Consider the following 19270-nt stretch of genomic DNA (forward strand, 5'->3'; position numbering starts at 1 on the left):
GGTTGGTTCCACAGTCTGGCTATTGTGAATTGAGCAGCTATGAACATTGATGTGGCTGTGTCTCTGTAGTATGCTGATTTTAAGTCCTTTGGGTATAGGCCAAGGAGTGTATGTTTGTTTTTTAATAGAGTATTTTAACTATTTATTTTGGAGCATTTCTGATGTTTCTAGTTTTTCTACTATGAGTGAATGTTTGACCACATTCAGGGTCTAAGATTAGTTTCATGGCACACCTTTGCAAGCATTATTATTATTTTTAATGGGAAGTGCTGGGGATCAAACCGAGGGCTTTGCCCATGTTAGGCAAGTGACTTACTAGTGAGCCACACCTCTAGCTCCTGATTTTTTTTTTTTTTTAATTATTAAAAAATCTTTGCTCAGCACCCTTTTATGATACAGTTGCTCAGAAACTCTCAGCATCCTAGGATTAGAAGGGAACCTCCTCATTCTGATGAAGGGCATCTAACATTAAAAGAATGGATGCTTTCCCTTGTGATCAGAAACAAAGGTATTTGCTCTTAACACTTCTGTTCATCTTTGTAGTGGAGATGCTATCTGATGCAGCAGTGCAAGCAAAAGAAAGCCATACAGATTAAAAGGCAGAAGGAATACGTGGTCTTGATTTGAGTGGTATAGATGGTACTAAAGGATTTACAGAAATGAGTTCAGTAAGCTTCTAGGATATAAGATGAATAACCATGCAAAAAATTAATTTTAGTTCTGCCATGGTAGCATTGAATAATTAGAAGTGGAAATATTTAAAATAAATAACAAAAGAAACACTTAAGACTAAATCTAACAGATGTGCAAGATAGGTATAGCAAAAACCTCAAAGACTTGCTGGGAGAAGTTAAAACTAAATAAAAGGGAAGATACGACGAGTTCACAGATTGCTCGATATTGCCAACGTTTTCAGTCTCAAATAAATAGCATGGATTCACTGCAGCTTCATCTGAAACCCAGAAGACTTTTCTGTGAGTGTGGAAAGTAAGAAGTTAATTTTAAAATTCAAATAGAATGAAAAGGATCTAGAATGGTCAAAACATTTGAAAAAGTAAAAGGTTACGAAAACCCCAATGTCATTCGGGAAAGAATGATCTTTTCAAGAAAAGGGTTTCGTACAATTATGCATTATATTGGGGATCCTCAAGACTGCTCCCAGTCTAAAAATGTCACTAGAAGGACTCTCAAAGCTCAGCGTATGTATTCTTATGGCTAAGATTTATTACAGCAAAATCTGTAGTGGGAAGAGGTGCAGGGAATAAAGTCAGGAGGAAATCAGGCCTAAGAGTTCTCTCCAAGTGGGATTGCACAGGATTCACTCAATTCCCCAAGCAAATGAATTGTGACATATGCAAAGTGTAATGCTTGGCACCCAAGATTTTTGGGGGCTGGTCACATAAGCTCCCTTTGCCTAGCATGTACCAAAATTCCAGACTTTTAGAACTAAAACATATTCAGTATAAATTATATTGTTTGTACAGTTTAAGCACATTGAACCACTCTTACCATTTAGGGAAAGGTTTGTGTCCGTGTAAGGATCTGTTTAGCAGTTAAATTTCCAATCACCAGCCTAGAAGGGCCAATCTTGAAGCATGCCTTACTAAAGATAGGCAGTCTTAGACAATCTTTGTGACTCTTCTGTAGTCATTCATATACCAGAAAAGATAAACTTGAAATGAATCATAGATACCTAAACCTGTTAGGGTATCAGAGTTCATTTATTCATCAGTACTTACTCTAGATTTCTTTGGTTTGTAAAGAACTCTTTATGTATTGATGTAAACATTTCTTTGTCATATTTCTTCTAAGTATATGCCAGATTTTTATTTGCTTTTTAAAATTAATAATCCTTTTAGACCTATAGAAATAGATTGTTACTAAATCAGTTTGTGCGTGTATAGGGGGTTGCTGGGGATCAAACCTAGAGCCTTGCATTTGGTAAGCAAGCATTCTGCCAAATCTTTTTTTTTTCCCTTTGAGATATCTAGTATTTTTATATAGAGTCTATTCTTCCTGTGAACATTTACTAACATTTTTTCTTCTAGTGAGGGTTTTTTTTTTTTTGGTTTAGTTTTTGTTTTTTTTTTTTTTTTTTTTATGTTTAGTTACTTAATTCATCTGGAATTTGTTCTACTATTAGAAGGAGCTAACTTTTTCCCTTCAGGTTAACCAGTTGTTCACTTGCCTCCTTTTTGCTAGCCTTTATTTTGCCTCTAGATTTTGGTGCCAAGACAAAGCATTTTTTTTATTATTATTATGCCCTGTAAAATATATTAATGCCTAGTAGGGGCTAATCTTTCATTTCTTTTCTTGAAAAAAGTTTTTGGTCAATTATCATTTGCTTTTTCTCATAGGTAAGTTGTACAACCTTACATCCTTTTGCAGGTTCCAAAAATAAAGTTCTCCCCAGGAGTTTAATATGAGTAGTTTTTAACCAAGACTGGGAAATTTTTGATGGGGGGAAAATAAAAATGTCATGATCATTTGCTTTTGGGTATTTAGGTCCTTGTAGCCCTGTAAACTAAGTGGGAAGAATGTCCTAAAAGGAAAGGCCACTAATATAGGATGAGGAAAAAGAATAGACACCTAGAACCTCCCGACTCTGATGGGGCAAAGTATGCCAAAGCCAAAGTGGACCTTTGCTTAAAAATTGTGTGAATTTGTTGGTGCGGTGGAAAACACTTGTAATCCCAGCAGCTTGGGAGGGTGAGACAGGAGGATTGAGAGCCTGTCTCTAAATAAAATGTAAAAAATGCCTGGGGATGTGGCTCAGTGGTTAAGTGCCCCTGGGCTGTGGTACCAAAAAAAAAAAAAAAAAAAAAAAAGTGAGGATTATGGTGAGATTATTAGCCCTGTGATCGGTAATAAAATATCTCTTCGTGTAGACAGATAATCTAAATTTTCTAAACTGTTTTCCCTCTAGCTAACAGAGTTTTTATCTTTATCAAAGAACTAAGAGTAGGATAAAAATAGTATTTTAAAATTATGATTGTTTAAAACACTAGTATTTCTGTTAAAGAGATTATTCTCTGCTGCTCTAGGGGTTCTATGATGTTCTTCGAAGGAACTCTCAACTGGCTAATTCAATCATGCAGACTCTGCTCTCACAGGTAAAATATATTTGTACATAATACAGGGAAACCAGTGAGACTTTGAAAAGCAAGTGAATTTTTCTAGACTTTTCAAAACAAAGAATAATTCCCAACTAATAAAATGGTATGTCGTGCTGGGTGGCCTGTGGTATATCATGCTATTCTGGGTTTTATGTCAATTACCACTTATTATCTGCTGAATTGTTGCCATCTAACTGTTATCCCTGTGAATTAGCTATCTACATCCTAAGTCAGAGACCTTTTGTAGAACCATTTACAAATGCTGTCATTACCTATATCTGTTATGTTTTATTTCTGAAAGAAAGAAGAAATCTACAGTAAATATAGCACAATGTGGACATCTGTTCAATCCAAGTGACACATACATAGATATGTTAGGTTATTTTCTGTACTTTTCAGTTAAAAAAATGTTTTAAAATTATGAAATATTTCAAAGGACCATCAAGATGAGAAGAATTCAGGTGGAAAATACCTGGTGTAAATAAGACCTTTTTGCTCTCAACATTCATTAATTAAACACTGATTTGAATCCTTAATAGCTTTGTTAAGATATAAGTCGTATACCAGTAATTTTTTTGTGTGGTGCTGCTGGAGATTGAACCCAGGGCCTTGTGCATTCAAGGCAAGCACTCTTACCAGCTGAGCTATATCCCCAGCTCTGCCAGTAATTTTTATTGTTTTTTTCCAGGAGGGTTCTTGGAGACCCTTAGTATCATTTTGGTAGAAAGTAACCATGTGTACTTGCTTGCTAGCTCTCTCTCATTGTTTTGTGATAACTCTGAAGAAGCTCTTTTTTTTTTTTTTTTTTTTTTTTTTTTCAGTGTTTTGTTTTTAATGTTTAACAACCCAACTTTCTAGAAAAAAATAAAATTTAGAGAAAATCCCTGATTCAGAACCTTTGATGATTTCCATGGTGTAAGTTTTTGAGTGCTTTCCTACTTTTTTTTTTTTTTTTTTTTAATGGTAAACAAATGGGATACATGTTGTTTCTCTGTCTGTACATGGCATAAAGGCATACCATTTGTGCAATCATAAATTTACATAGTAATGTTGTTTGATTCATTGTTATTTTTTCCCTTCCCCCCACCCCTCTTTTCCTTCTATACAGAGCTTCCTTCCTCCATACTTGCCCCCCCAACCCTAACTCTAACCCTAACACTAACCCTTCCCTCCCCCCATTATGTGTCATCATCCACTTATTAGCGATATCATTCTTCCTTTGGCTTTTTGAGATTGGCTTATCTCACTTAGCATGATATTCTCCAGTTTCATCCATTTGCCTGCAAATGCCATAATTTTATCATTCTTTATGGCTGAGTAATATTCCATTGTATATATATACCACAGCTTCTTTATCCACTCATCAATTGAAGGGCATCTAGGTTGGTTCCACAGTCTGGCTATTGTGAATTGAGCCGCTGTGAACATTGATGTGGCTGTGTCTCTGTAGTGTGCTGATTTTAAGTCCTTTGGGTATAGGCCGAGGAGTGGGATAGCTGGGTCAAATGGAGGGTCCATTCCAAGTTTTCTAAGGAATCTCCACACTGCTTTCCAGAGTGGCTGCACTAATTTGCAGTCCCACCAGCAATGTATGAGTGTACCTTTCTCCCCACATCCTCGCCAACACCTGTTGTTGCTCGTATTCTTGATAATCGCCATTCAATTGGGGTGAGATGGAATCTTAGGGTGGTTTTGATTTGCATTTCTCTTATTACTAGAGATGTTGAGCATTTTTCCATATGTTTGTTGATTGTTTGTAGATCTTCTTCTGTGAAGTGTCTATTCATTTCCTTAGCCCATTTGTCGACTGGATTATTTGAATTCTTGCAGTAGAGTTTTTTGAGTTCTTTATAGATTCTGGAGATTAGTGCTCTATCTGAAGTATGATTGGCAAAGATATTCTCCCACTCTGTGGGCTCTTTCTTTGCATTGCTGACAGTTTCCTTTGCTGTGAAGAAGCTCCTTTTGAAATTAAGTTCTCAGATGTATAATTGGAAGGTCCTTTGCTATTCAAAAAGCTTTTCATTGTGCCTTCCTATTGATCCTGTATAAAACATAGATCCTGATTAATAATGTCTTTCAAATTATAATGATCAATCTATGTTCACACATTTCACAGAAATATAAAGTATGCTTGAAGGCAGTGCTTCACAATTGAGGTTAAAATACAGATTTCAAAAGGAAAAAAATGAATACTGGCCAACATTTTTTTCAGTTCTACTATATGCCAAGTAGTGCTTAAAGCTCTTTACATCTGTTGTCATGTTTAATCCTTATATAGCATTCGTATTAACAACTATACTCTTTTTCAAATGAGGAACCAAGATATAGAGAACTTTATCAAAATCAGTAATAAGTACTGGTACTGGTATTTTGGACTTAGCTCATCTGAAAACTCTAGAGCCTATAATCTTAACTACCACACTCTACTGAAAATGCTGATTTCCTATGCAAGTTTAGGAATTGGTGTGAGGGAGTGTGCTGGAAGCGAAATAGGGAAGTTGCCTCTTATTAGTACTGTGCCTGAAGCAAGGGCCAAAGGATCTAGGTGAGCCAAAGCAATATAAATTTTGTTGTACTGTTCTTCAGACACTTGAGAAATGTGTCTTAGAAGGCATTAGATATGAAATAACCTTTAGCTTGACCAGTTTAAAAAAAGTGTAAAGTAACTGGGCATGGTTTGCATGTTGTAAACTCCTCAGGAGGACCACAAGTTCAAGTCCAACCTTAACAATGTAGTGGACCCTTTCTCAAAATAAAAAAGAACTGAGGTTGTAGCTCAGTGGTAAGGTGTCCCTGAATTCAATCCCTAGTACCCAAAAAAAAAGTGAAAAAAGTATTCATGAACAGTGATAACCTTTTCCCCCCTTGCTATACACAGTTAAAACAGTTCTATGAGCCAAAACCTGATGTGCTGCCTCCTCTGAAATTAGAAGCTTGTATTCTGACCCAAGGAGATCAGGTCTCTCTACAAGAACCATTGGTGAGATTTTTATTCCTCCTACAACTATTATTTTTACTGGTAACAATAGGATTGGTCTTCAGAAAGAGATTACTTTCCTTGTGGAGCTTTCTTCCTAATTCTTCCAATGAATTTTTACTCTGAAATCTTCTCTGGTTATCACTGCTAAATGCTAGGCATGGTGGTACATGCCTGTAATCCCAGGGACTCCAGACACTGAGGCAGGAGGATTGCCAAGTTTGAGGCCAGCCTCAGCAACTTACCAAGATCCTGTCTCAGAATAAAATTTTTAAAAAAGTGTTGGGATGTGATTCAGTGGTGAAGTGGGTTCAACCCCCAATACCCAAATAAATAATTTCTGACCCATTAGCACTTTGTATCTATTAGTAAAATAACTTCAAGTTAGCACTTTGCTAAATCATGGCATCTACCACTTTAAGGAACATCTTATCTTTGATTATGTACATTAAATAAATGTATTTAAATACTTATATTTTAGAATGGAGATGTCACCTGGGAGTTGATGAATCCAGGGACCTGCTTAGTTGGAGAGAATATATGGTTTAGGTTGATCTAGTTTGGCACTCTGTCAGACTTTCAGAGGAGCTAGGGGGGGTGCGTTGTTTTTCTTGTTACCTGGCATCACAAAGACATAAATGGACAAAAATTGAAATTTCCTGTCCCAAAGACCTAGAAATCATGGCAGTGGGGAGGTGAGTCTTTCAGTTGTCAAAACCTGTCTTGGTATGCCTTTTGTTCTCAGCCTAGGATGCTTCCTTAACATAAACCTCTTATGTTTAGGACAGCCTATGGGACTCAAAGGAATTAGAAACCATTTAACTTCACAAACTGGCTCCAGGGGTTTTTCTGTCAAACTAAAGACGACATATCTAATGTTGCATTCTGAAACATATCTAATGTTGCATTTTGAAATGTCAGCTACTTATGAGACCAGTTTCTTTAAGAAAGGTTTATAAAACAATGCCTGTTAGTTCAGTTAAGTTTTCCCAGTTTTCTAAATTCAGATATACTTTATTTGTAATGCCAACAAATAACTTACTTAAGCTTTCTTAAGAATTATTTACTGAATATCAGTAGTGTCTTGGGTTATCCCTTAACACTCAAGAATATGATTTGCTTATTTATTTGTGTTCTTCTGCAGGATTATCTGCTGTGTTGTATTCAGCATTGTTTGGCCTGGTATAAGAGTAGAGTGATGCCCCTGCATCAGGGAGATGAGGAGGAAGAAGAGGGATTCTACCAAGAACTAGATGATATATTGGAGTCTATTACTAATAGAATGATTAAGAGTGAGCTAGAAGACTTTGAACTGGTAATGACTAAGTCCTCCGTGTATTGAATAATCTAGTTTTTAATAAGTTAGCATATTAATATTTATCTTATGTTTTTTAGGATAAATCAGCAGATTTTTCTCAGAGCACTGGTGTTGGTATCAAAAATAATATCTCTGCATTTCTTGTGATGGGAGTTTGTGAGGTTCTAATAGAATATAATTTCTCCATAAGTAATTTTAGGTAAGGTATTACTATAACTCCATTTGTAGTTTGATGAATATATTACGAATATTAGAACAAATGGATAAGATTTTTTTTTTTTTTTTTTAACTCTTAGCACTGTTAAGCCCTAAACAGACCACAGACTATAATATCTTTTAAACAGAAGTCTAACCTAGCCTAAGACCAAACTACTTTCTATCAGAGAACACTAAAGGATATGCTAGTCAGGAATGTTGTCTTCTAACAGGTTTTCATTTATTCAAAACTCCCCAGATCTTGAACTCAAGTACTCCTCATTTTAATAGAAAAATTTATTTGTGCTAGTATTAGACTTTAATGCTCTCTTTGACATAGTATCAATAAGCGGGGAATGGGACCTAGATAGATGAATGTGAGTGAGAATGCTGTTAATGAAGGTCCAGTCGTTTAGACTGTTATGTCTAAAATATGACATTTTAAGAAGCATTGTGATTTCCTTATTGTTCTTTGTAGCATCAGGCCATAATAATCCTGATGTTTGTCTGTTCCTTCTACACAGTAAGAATAAGTTCGAGGAGGTTCTGAGCTTATTCATGTGTTACAAGAAACTCTCTGACATCCTTAGCGAAAAAGCTGGTAAAGGCAAAGCTAAAATGACCAACAAAACAAATGATAGTTTTTTGTCCATGAAATTTGTGTCTGATCTTCTTACTGCTCTTTTCAGGTAAGGTTCTACTTGAGTGTGTAAAGATAGCAGCCCAGTAAAAGTGTGTAAAGATAGCAGCCTGTGCAGGTTCACTTGTACAATTAGATTCACAAATATTGCTGTGTATACAGTAAGAAATGTAAGAAGCTTGAAATGAAAGCTGGACAGTCACAAGTAGGCATTGTAAAGAGGTGCTTCAAATTATTAAAAAGCAGAAACAGTGGACTAATAAGAGGGATGAATTCCAACAGTATTGTAAGAAAATCTATGAATGAAGGCTAAACACAGCATATCAAAGGGAAAAAAGAAAAAAAAATGAAAAAATCAAAGGCACAACAAAAATAAATGAAAAACTTAGACATTTAAATTTTATCAAATTAAGGATTACAGGAGGGAGAGAAAATCAACAACAGTAAGAATGATTGTAAAAGAACAGCTATGGCATAACTCTAGCAAAGGCTTCGTAGACTCCGTCATTTAAAGGTCCTGTTCTGAACAGTCCCTAGGAAGCCTAATTGCAGATTCCAGTAGCAAAAGAGGAATCTTTTCCCCCTGCTCTCTTTCTCTAGGGATAGTACTCAAAGTCATGAAGAGAGCCTGTCAGTTCTGAGGTCCAACAATGAGTTTATGCGCTATGCAGTGAATGTTGCTCTGCAGAAGGTGCAGCAGCTAAAAGAAATGGGACATGTGAGTGGCCCTGATGGCCAAAACCCAGACAAGATCTTTCAGAACCTCTGTGACATAACTCGGTAAGCCACTCTCACCCTCAGAAACTTGTTGACTTACTCACCTGTGCTACATTCTTCAAGAGAGGAAATTGGGAATGTGAATGAAGGTGATTTGAGGTGGGGCATACCTTAAGAGTTGGTTGGGTTCCCCCCCCCCCCCAATCCTGCTTTGGTGTAGGTTGTTAGTCGCATAAAATAGAGGGAAGGATATTATTAAATGATGAAGTGGTAAAGTGCTTGGCCTAGACTGCTTAAGGTGCAAGATTCCTTTCCCAGCACAGCTGAAACAAACAAAAATGATTCATTAAGTAGGCATAATAATTCTAAATGTACATGTTCCTGACAAAGACCCAGAATACATAAAGTGGAAAAAATAAACCGATAAAACTGAAGACAAATTCTTTATCAGCTGTTTCTCAGTCATGAGCAAGACTAGTAGATAGAAAATCAGGATGTAAAAGACCTTAACAACACTGTCTTCCAGTTTGACTTAATTGTCCTAGATCACTCAGCAACAGCTTCTAAGTACACAGTCTTTTTATATACACATGATATAGTCACAAAGATGTACTTTGGACTGTAAAACAAATCAGAAATTTTTAAAAATAGAGATCAGTTTGTTCTCTAATTACACAGAACTAAAAAAGTAACAGAGATAATGGGATAATCCCCTTACTTGAAAATTAAATGTACTTCTAAATAACCCCTAGTCAAAGGTCAAAGGGAAAGTCATAAGGGAAATTAGAAAATATCTTTGAAAGGGTAATAATGAATATGTAGCATATAAAATGTGTAATCCAGCTAAAGTACTGTTAGGTAGATTTTTTTGGTACCAGGAATTGAACCCAGGGAGGTTCAACCACTGAGCCACATCCCCAGCCCTTTTATTTTTTGTATTTTGAGACAGGGTCTCCCCAGGTTGCTTAGGGCCTCCCTGATTGCTGAGGCTGTCTTTGAACTTGGGATCTTCCTGCACTGCTGGGATTATAGGCATGTGCCACTGCACCCACTTTAGGTAGAAACTTATTGCAGTGTTTTAAAAAAAACTCATCTACATAAAAACTTATACATTAAGAAAATAGGAAAAAAAGTAAATTAAAGTAAGCAGAAGGAAGAAAATAATAATGACAGGCACAATCATTGACAATGAAAATGAAAACGAAAAAAATGAAAGAAAACTATTTTTTGTGAAATGAGTAAATTTAATGAACCTTAGCCAGACTAGTCAGGATGAGAGAAGACGTGAAATACAAATACCAAAGGTGAGGGTAAGGGGACATTGCTGTTGATCCTACAGCTGTTAAAAATTGAAAACTGCATAACCCATGTGATCCTACATTATGTATAATCAGAAAAATGAGAAGTTGCACTCCCATTTATGATCTAGCAAAATGTATAAATGCGTTCTGTTGAACAAATTAGAATAAAATTTTTTAAAATTGATAACAGCTGCTTGATGAGTTAAACTCAATTAGTTGAATGGCCAGATATCTTGAAAACTCCCTCAAGAAGCCATAGATAACATGAGTAAATCCAACTTCTACAAAAGAATTTGAACTTGGGGTTCAAAATGTTTTCTCAAGCTGGGCGTGGTTGCACACATCCATGATCCCAGGAGCTCAGGAGCCTGAGACAGGAGGATCGAGAGTTCAGAGCCAGCCTCAACAAAAGCGAGGCACTAAGCAACTCAGTGAGACCCTGTCCCTAAATAAAATTTAAAACTGGCTGGGGATGTGGCTCAGTAATTGTGCTCCTGAGTTCAATCTGCAGTAATCACCCCCCACCCCCCACGCCCCCCTTTTTTTTTTCCCTTTTAAAACACTAGGCTAGCCGGGTACAGTGGTACACACCTGTACCTATAATCCCAGCAGCTTGGGAGGATCACAAGTTCGAGGTCTGCCTCAGCAATTTAGCGAGGCCCTTAGAGCTTAGTGAGATTCTGTCTCAAAATACAAAATAACAAGGGCTGTCACTGTGGCTCAGTGGTTAAGTGCCTCTGGGTTCATTCCCTGGTACCAAAAAAAAAAAAAAAGAATAGCCACTAGGCCATATTTAAGGAAAAAATAATACCAATTCTGTACAAACTCTTCCAGAAAGTAGAAGAGAGAGAACATGTTCTCATTTGATGAGACTAATATTATACTGATACCAAACCCCCAAAAAATACATTGTGAGGAAAAAAAGATTATGTGCAGATGAATTTTCCTTATGAATGTAGATGCATAAATGATTAGCAAATTAAATTTTATAGTGTGAAGAATAATATATCATAATTAGGTGGAAATGCAGTGTTGGTTCAATAAACCACCCAATGTAATTCATATATCAAACTGAAGGATAAAACTATGGATAATCTCAATAGGTATAGAAAATTAGAATTCAATGTAAATTCATTATAAAAGTCTCAGAAAACTAGGAATAAAATAATTTTTTCAGTTCAGTAAAGGGAATTTACAAAAACCCTACAGTTAACATCTTATTTAATGATGACAAGACTGAATACTTTTTTCTCCCCTTGTACTTTTATCACTACTATTTAACATAGATCCTAGCCAGTGCAATAAGGCAGAAAAAAGAAATAAAAGCCATCCAAATTGGGAAGAAATGATACTGTCATTCATAGGCAATTAACATCTCTAAAAAATTCAAGAGTTTTTTAAAGCTGTTAGATCTAACCTAAGTATATTTAACAAGGTTGTAGAATATAAGTTTAATATAAAAATGTTTTAATTTACACACCAGCAGTAAATAATTGGAAGTGGAAATTTTAAAAACTTTATACTAGCATCACAATATGGGGACTACGTAGCAATAAATCTAATAAACATGCAATACTTCTATGATGAAAACTATAATAAACATTAATGAGAAATCTAGAAGACCCAAGTAAATGGAAAGATATACATTGTATATGAATGAAAGATTTGATACTGACGTATAAATATAACACTAACCCTGTCAAAATTCTATGGAGGGGAATGTGGGAGTGTAGCTTAGTAGTACAGTACCTGCTTAGCATACAGAGACCCAAGGTTCAATCCTCAGCAACCCCCTCAGATTAAAAACTCTTACCAAGGTTTATTCTAAGAATTGACAGTGATTCTAAAATTTATGTGGAAAAGTAAAGGATCTAGAATGAACCTTTCTCCATTTCTCATACTATGTTTAAAAAATTAACTTGAAATGAAATGGATTAGATACTTAAATATAAACCAAAATTATAAAACCTTTAGAAGAAAACATAAGAGAAAAACCCAGTGACCTTTTTGTAGGCAAAGATTTCTTAGCTGTAATACCAAAAGCACAATCCATGAAATTAAGAAATACTCTTAATTCTGTTTTCCAAAAACTGTAAGTGAAAAGACAAGCCACAGGTAAGGAGAAAATATTTGCAAAATACATTTGATGAAGGATTGATAGCCAGAATTACATAAAGAATTCTCAAACTCAATATAATAAGAAACAGCTACATTTAAAAATGGTTAAGAGACTGGTTAAGCATTTGCCTAGCATCATAAGATCCTGGGTTCAATCCCCATCATCATCTCTACCACCTCACTCGACCCTGCTGGGGTGGAGGGGAGAAAGTAGAAAGATGGGTAAACATTTGCACTCTTTACCCAAAATATTGTAGACACCACAGATAAGCACACAAATAGGCATGGCCTTTAGATAAATGTACATTAAAGTCATAGTGAAATATCACCAAGCACTTAATGAAATGTCTAAAATTAAGAGATTGACCATATCAAAGTGTGTACAGTGTTTTGGGGAGTTTAGAATTGTACAGCCACTTTGGAAAACAGTGTGACAATTACTTCAAAAGTTAAGTACATACCAGGCACCGTGGCACATGCCTGTAATTCCACTGACTTAGGAGGCTGAAGCAGGAGATTGCAAGTTCAAGGCCAGCCTCAGCAATGTTGTGAGTCCCTAAGCAACTTAGTGAGACCCTGTCTCAAAATAAAAAGGAATGGCTTAGTGGTTAAGCACCTCTGGGTTCAATCCCTGGTAGCAAGAAAAAAGAAAAGTTAGGTACATACCTACCATATGATCTACCTAACCTGCTATGTATTAAAGCAGCTATTTATATAAAGGCTGGCACACAAAGATTCATAGCAACTTTATTTGTAACAGCAAACTGTGTAAAGAATCCCCGTGTTCCTCAGTTGATGAACTGTGATATATCCACACAATGTTATACTGCTCAGCAGAAAAACAGAAAAAGCTACTAATACATGCAACATAGGTGAATCTCAAAAGCATGTGCCGGGTTAACAAAGCCAGAATTGAAAGGTTATATGTTGAATGATGCTACTTTTATATATTTTGTAAAAAGTCAAACTGTAGGAACAGAAAATCATATCAGTAGTTGCTTGGTAACAGGCAGAGAATGTTGGCTACCAAAGGGCACAGGGAACTTCTGGAGTGATGGAAATGCCCTGATTGTGGGATTTCACACCTGTATAAGCTTTTAAAAGTCCATAGAACTGTTCACTTCCAGGACACAAAGTTTACTGTATTTAAATTTACTTTAATGATCCAGTCTTTAAAAGTGATCTATAACACCTTCCACTTTCATCAGAGTCTTGCTGTGGAGATACATTTCAATCCCTACTTCAGTAGAAGAGTCAGCAAAGAAAGAGAAAGGAAAGAACATCTCACTGCTGTGCTTGGAGGGCTTGCAGAAGATATTCAGTGCCGTGCAACAGTTCTATCAGCCCAAGATCCAGCAGTTCCTCAGGGCACTAGGTGGGCATTTCAGTGTCAATAAATTGCTTGTTCTAGGTTTTTTCTCCTTACCTGTGCTCCTTAATTGTATTTGTTCACCTACCAGAGGATGCCTGAGAGCAGTTCTAATGTTGAGGAGTAAAAACTGGTGGAATCAGGATCACACTTAATGGGTTACATTAAATAGCAACTGGAACGTAGAATGTAAAAAAATTGAAGAATTTTAGAAATTACACTTAAGTCTGCCTCCAGACTTTTTTTTGACTGTATTAACTTTTAGCTATTTAAAGGCCAACACAGAATGAATCACCTTCAGAGCAGATAGACTTCTTTTCTGTTTCTAGATGTCACAGATCAGGAAGGAGATGAGGGAGAAGATGCAGATGTCAGTGTCACTCAAAGAGCAGCTTTCCAGATCCGGCAGTTTCAGGTGAGAAGCTGTTGTATTGGGCTGAGGGTTCTTAGAAAGGACAGATGTGAACAAATAGAATAGGAGGTTTTTCTGGTCTCTGAAGCAATGCAACAGTTCTTAACATGAAAGATAATACATTCAAAAGAATCCTAATGGGGATGTGTATTTTATCCAGACCACTCCTATCCATTGCCTCTGAGAACCACTGTTTGAGGTGACAAGAAGAGACAACTCAGTATTATGTTTTTCATTTTTGAGTCTATGGTATGGTCAAGCTTTGTCAGATTACATAAAGAATGGACAGTGGAACTTGTTAGTTTCTAACGCATTGTTGTCAAACTATCAAGATGTTCTATCATAAGGATTTCATTTATTTAACACATTTTAAATTTCCTTCTGTGTGTCAGGAACTACTGTTGGGGATACAGCAGGGAACAAAAAAAAAAAATGAAAAATTCATGTCCTCATGAAGCTTACATTGTAGTAGAGAAGGGCAAAAAATATATATATATAATATTTCAGTTAGAAGGTCTGGGTTTAGGGAATGCTGGGTTTAGGACTTGGTCTAAACCTGAGTTTAGTGGATAGGCTGCAGGGAGATGAGAACCGCCAGAAATTATAAGCTGTTTGTTCCTAATGTACATTTGATTGGAAGCTCCAGAGGAAAGAGTGCCTAGTTTTCAAGAGTTTTCTCAGGTTTATTGTTGAAAACAGGTTTAGTACAAGTTCATTTTCCAGATTTTGTCCTCTTGGAATTTTGGTAGCTTTAGATTCTTTCTGTCAAAGTCTTAGGAATGCCTGACTAGATGTCTCTTCTCCCTGATTGGAATATATCTGCTAATGTTTCTGTGCACATTTTCCTTCCTCAGAGGTCCTTGTTGAATTTACTTAGCAGTGAAGAGGAAGAGTTTAATAGCAAAGAAGCCCTCCTCCTAGTCAGTATTCTTTTCAACTTGTCCAAGCTACTGGAGCCCTCCTCTCCTCAGGTACTAGTACTGCTTGTTCAACCCCATTTACCAGCCTTCAGGTTGCATAGTAAAAGATATCTCCTAATATCCTCTTGAAGTCTAGCTTATTTTAAATATACTTAATTCTCTACTCAAGTTAATAAAACTATAAGATATATTTTCCTATGTAGTATTTCTACCATAACATGCTGCCGTATAAGGATAAGATCGTACTTTCGTTTGGTCAAAGGTAAACTGTAAACACTATAGAAAAAAAACTCACATCTTTGATGTCTTCAACATTCTTAATCTGCATTCTTCCCCAGTCTTGGTGTTTCTCTTTTCTAAATTGAAAAGTATTTTAATTATGAAGAAGGTAGCTGACATTCAGCAACTAGATTTCTCAGCACTTACCTGGTACTGAGTTTGGGGAGAATTCAACAAAGGATGATTAAGTCAGAATAGTATTGCCATAGACACAAAGCAGAAAGCATTCTGATAGATAGGTTGTGTGTATATTTATGTGAATGTGCCCACATATACTTAGAATTGTGCCCCCATATGAGTGTGTGTGCACACATGCTTGTATACACACACAGAGTAAGAAAGGCCACATTTTTGGGTCTCAATCAGGAGTGATTTCCCTAGGATGATAAAGAGCATCCCCAGAAGCTAGGGGATTCTGTGTGCTCCTACTACATCTTTTTCCTGATCTGCAAAAAGAGTCCTTTCCTCTCTCTTTTTTTTTTTTTCTTCCTTTGTTCTGCTTTATTCTAACCTCCTTTGACCTTTTGGCTCCTAAGAACTAATTCTCGTATTCTTATGGTCAGGTCCTCACTGTTCCACACATCTCTATTAGCCTGATGTCCTTAAAGATGTCCGAAGTGTGTAGGCCCAGAAAGGAAAAGGAGAGATCTCAGTGACAGCATGGTGTGGGCAGAGGAAGCTTCAGATACAAGGACTCAGGGCTGGGATGTAGCATTTGCCTCACATTCACAAAGCCCTGGGTTCAAGCCCCAGTTCTAAAAGAGAAAAGGAGAAGAAAAAAAAAGACCTACCAAAAAGATTAAAAACAACCACCACCACCCAGATACAAGGACTCAGACCCATTCCTTGGGACCATTGGCCCTTAATGAGGGCATAAATGTTGAGAATTAAATCATATACCATCTTAGAATCAATATCAATAGTATAATTTTGCTGTGAGCAGTGGCACATGCCTATAATCCCAGTAATTCAAGAGACTGAGACAGGAGGATCACAAGTTCAAGCCTAAGCATCTTAGCAAAACCCTATCTCCAAATAAATAAATAAAAAGGGCTGGGTATGTACCTTGGTGGTAAAGTGCCCCTGGCTTCATTCCCTAGTACCAAAAGAAATATTTGTAGTTTTGGACTTTCTTTGTTGTTCTTAGACTACCACTTTAGATCTGTGTACATATTTTGGCAGGGATTTCAAGCTTAGACTTGGAAAGGACTAGGACTCTTCTGTTCTGACAGCACCTATTATTAGGATATTTCTTTAATATCTGATTGACTTCTCATTTAGTTTGTACAGGTGTTATCCTGGACATCTAAGATTTGCAAGGAAAACAGCCGGGGTAAGTTTTCCTGCTACATTACCTAAAGGCTTTATGTAGAATCATCATCACCAAATTAGTATTTAGAAAAGATTCCCCATTACTTGTTGACCAGACTATAGAGCAGTTGGACCTCTCATTTAATGCTTATGGAGGTGTAAATTGGTATAGCCACTCTGGAAAACTGGCAATATCTAATTATATATCTAATTACAAAATTAAACATGTCTATGACCCAGCAATTCCATTCCTTAAGAAATTTGTGGAAGAAATTTCCATGAAGCACTGTTTTAATAGGTGAAAACAAACCTAAGTGTTCATTGACAGAATGAATAAAGGAACTGTGATATAGCCACACAGTGGAATATTGTGCAGCAGTGAGAATGTACTAACTATACCTACTGACAACAGCATGAAGAGGGTCACACAAACATAAAGGGGAACAAAAGAGCCAGATGCTGTATAAGTCACTTTAGATCAAGTTAAGAATTAGACAATAGTAATCTGTGATGTTAAAAGCCATGATAGCAATTTGCTTGGTGGGGTGCCCAAGAGAGGGGACTTGATCTGAGTGCTTTTTACTCAGTGATTTAGACTAGTGATAGGAAATGTTTTCCTTTTTGGACATACAAATAAAAGGGCCTAGTTGTGGAGCTATTTGGTTGGAGTGTGTGCAGCACTGGGATTGTTGGTTGTGGCTTGGACATGACAAGCCACATGTTCTGATTAGGTGTGTGTGCACACTCACACAAAGGACCTGACTGGGTTATAACTTACCTTTAAATTGTCTTTCCTTCATACTCCTAGAGGATGCCTCGTTTTGCAAGAGCTTGATGAATTTACTCTTTAGCCTGCATGTTTTATATAAGAGTCCTGTCACCCTGCTACGTGACCTGTCCCAAGATATCCATGGGCAACTTGGAGACATAGACCAAGTACTATAGCAAACCTTCAGTATAACAACCTGTGTGGGGATGGAGGTCAAGGGATCATCATTACTGCCATTAGATCTTACTTACCTTTCCCTCTCTAGGATGTAGAAGTGGAAAAAACAAATCACTTTGCAATGGTGAATTTGAGAACAGCTGCCCCCACTATCTGTGTAAGTATTGATCCCATTCCATGGGAAATAGCTTTGTCATTCATCCATTCTACTTCATGTGAAGAGTCATTTGTAGTGGCTTTTGTTAGGAGGCCAGTAACCCACCTGTAGAAGCCATGTTTATTGTATCACCCCAGCAGCTGTGTGTAGTGAACCATGCCAGGCATTTTTTTCTTCCACAGTTACTTGTTCTGAGTCAGGCTGAGAAAGTCCTAGAAGAAGTAGACTGGCTGATCACCAAGTGTAAGGGACAAGTGAGCCAAGAAACCCTGTCAGGTAAGATGACTTCAGGTGAGTTCTAGGAATGTGACAAAAGCAAAGCCAGCCAAAATCTAATTTGAACCACTGTGTATAAAGTGGAGCCCTTGAGCTAAATCTCCTATTTTTTTCACTTGTTTTTGAGGTAGATTTCTGATACGATGAAGGTGGTAATAGTTTATGACAGCCTGAGTCGATTCACTCTGCAGAATGAATGCTCATTTCTGTGTCAGCTTTCTAACTAATGGTATTTAGTTGATTCCTAGTTCATCTTTACTATTAACTAGAAAATAAGACTGGTTGAAATATGCCAATTTCGTTGCCCCCAGCAGAAGCTTCTTCTCAAGCAACTCCACAAAATAATCCTGCTGAGAAAGCCATCATCATACAACTGGGAACTCTGCTAACATTTTTCCATGAGTTGGTACAGACAGCTCTGCCGTCAGGCAGCTGTGTGGACACACTGTTAAAGAACCTGTGCAAAATGTACACCATCCTTACGGCTCTTGTCAGATATGTGAGTAGCCAAGATACCATCAGATCACCTCAACCATTCTATCCCAGCTATCCAGGAAGTAACACTGGGGCAGCTGCCCACTACTGTAGGATGCCCCTAAACAGCTCTTGCCCTTACCTTTGCAAGTCATGGTTTCACTTTAGTTTTGTCAGTAGGTTGCAGGTGTCTCCACAGGCCTTGGGAAAACACTTGATAGCATAATTGTAAATTTTATTTTCAAAGGTCCTTATTTCCTTGGTTATGTGAAGTTTTTGGCACCTGATAGAAAGTGAATGCTCTTTCAAAGAAACTCTTTTCTTGCTCTTGCAGTATTCTAGTCCTCAACAGATTAAGAAGGTTATAAGAATAAGGTAGTTTAGTTTTATCAACAATCTATACTGAGTACTTAGAAAGGCACAGACAACTTTTTTTTTTTTTTTTAAAGGCCTACTATACCGTATTGTACCAGCAGTGTAGTCATGTCTGAAAATATGTAGCTTTAGCTAATGTTGTGGCTACTAAGCTGCTATTAGTAGAAATACTGAGAACCTCTTTTTATTGACATTTTTTAAAGACTAGATAACCAAGTCCCTGGTTTTCTAGATGCAGGGACTCTCAGCCTGAAGTATTTTTTTTTTTAATGAATTTTTTTTTTAAATTTTAATTGAAAATCATAAATTTACATAGGACAATATTGTTTGATTCCTGAAGTATTTTTGAAGCAGTGAACTGACCAG

The 19270-nt window shown here is 36.8% G+C and overlaps 1 protein-coding gene across 4 annotated transcripts in view; it reads left to right on the forward strand.

Moving 5' to 3' along the window:
- FANCI (FA complementation group I) overlaps window positions 1–19270 on the forward strand; it is a 75479-nt gene that overhangs the window by 50287 nt on the left and 5922 nt on the right. For 3 of the 4 annotated variants that reach the window (XM_079127505.1, XM_079127503.1, XM_079127504.1), the window contains exons 19-32: window positions 3045–3113; window positions 5998–6099; window positions 7241–7411; window positions 7492–7613; window positions 8134–8298; window positions 8850–9029; window positions 13594–13760; window positions 14084–14169; window positions 15021–15137; window positions 16647–16698; window positions 17485–17612; window positions 17711–17779; window positions 17962–18055; window positions 18367–18554. In XM_079127505.1, coding sequence (XP_078983631.1) covers window positions 3045–3113; window positions 5998–6099; window positions 7241–7411; window positions 7492–7613; window positions 8134–8298; window positions 8850–9029; window positions 13594–13760; window positions 14084–14169; window positions 15021–15137; window positions 16647–16698; window positions 17485–17612; window positions 17711–17779; window positions 17962–18055; window positions 18367–18554 — 1710 coding nt within the window. The remainder of the gene's footprint in view (window positions 1–3044; window positions 3114–5997; window positions 6100–7240; window positions 7412–7491; window positions 7614–8133; window positions 8299–8849; window positions 9030–13593; window positions 13761–14083; window positions 14170–15020; window positions 15138–16646; window positions 16699–17484; window positions 17613–17710; window positions 17780–17961; window positions 18056–18366; window positions 18555–19270) is intronic. The other variant, XM_079127506.1, reaches the window with a different exon arrangement.

This window comes from Sciurus vulgaris, assembly GCF_902686455.1.
Source record: "Sciurus vulgaris genome assembly, chromosome: 2".
Lineage (NCBI taxonomy): Eukaryota > Metazoa > Chordata > Mammalia > Rodentia > Sciuridae > Sciurus > Sciurus vulgaris.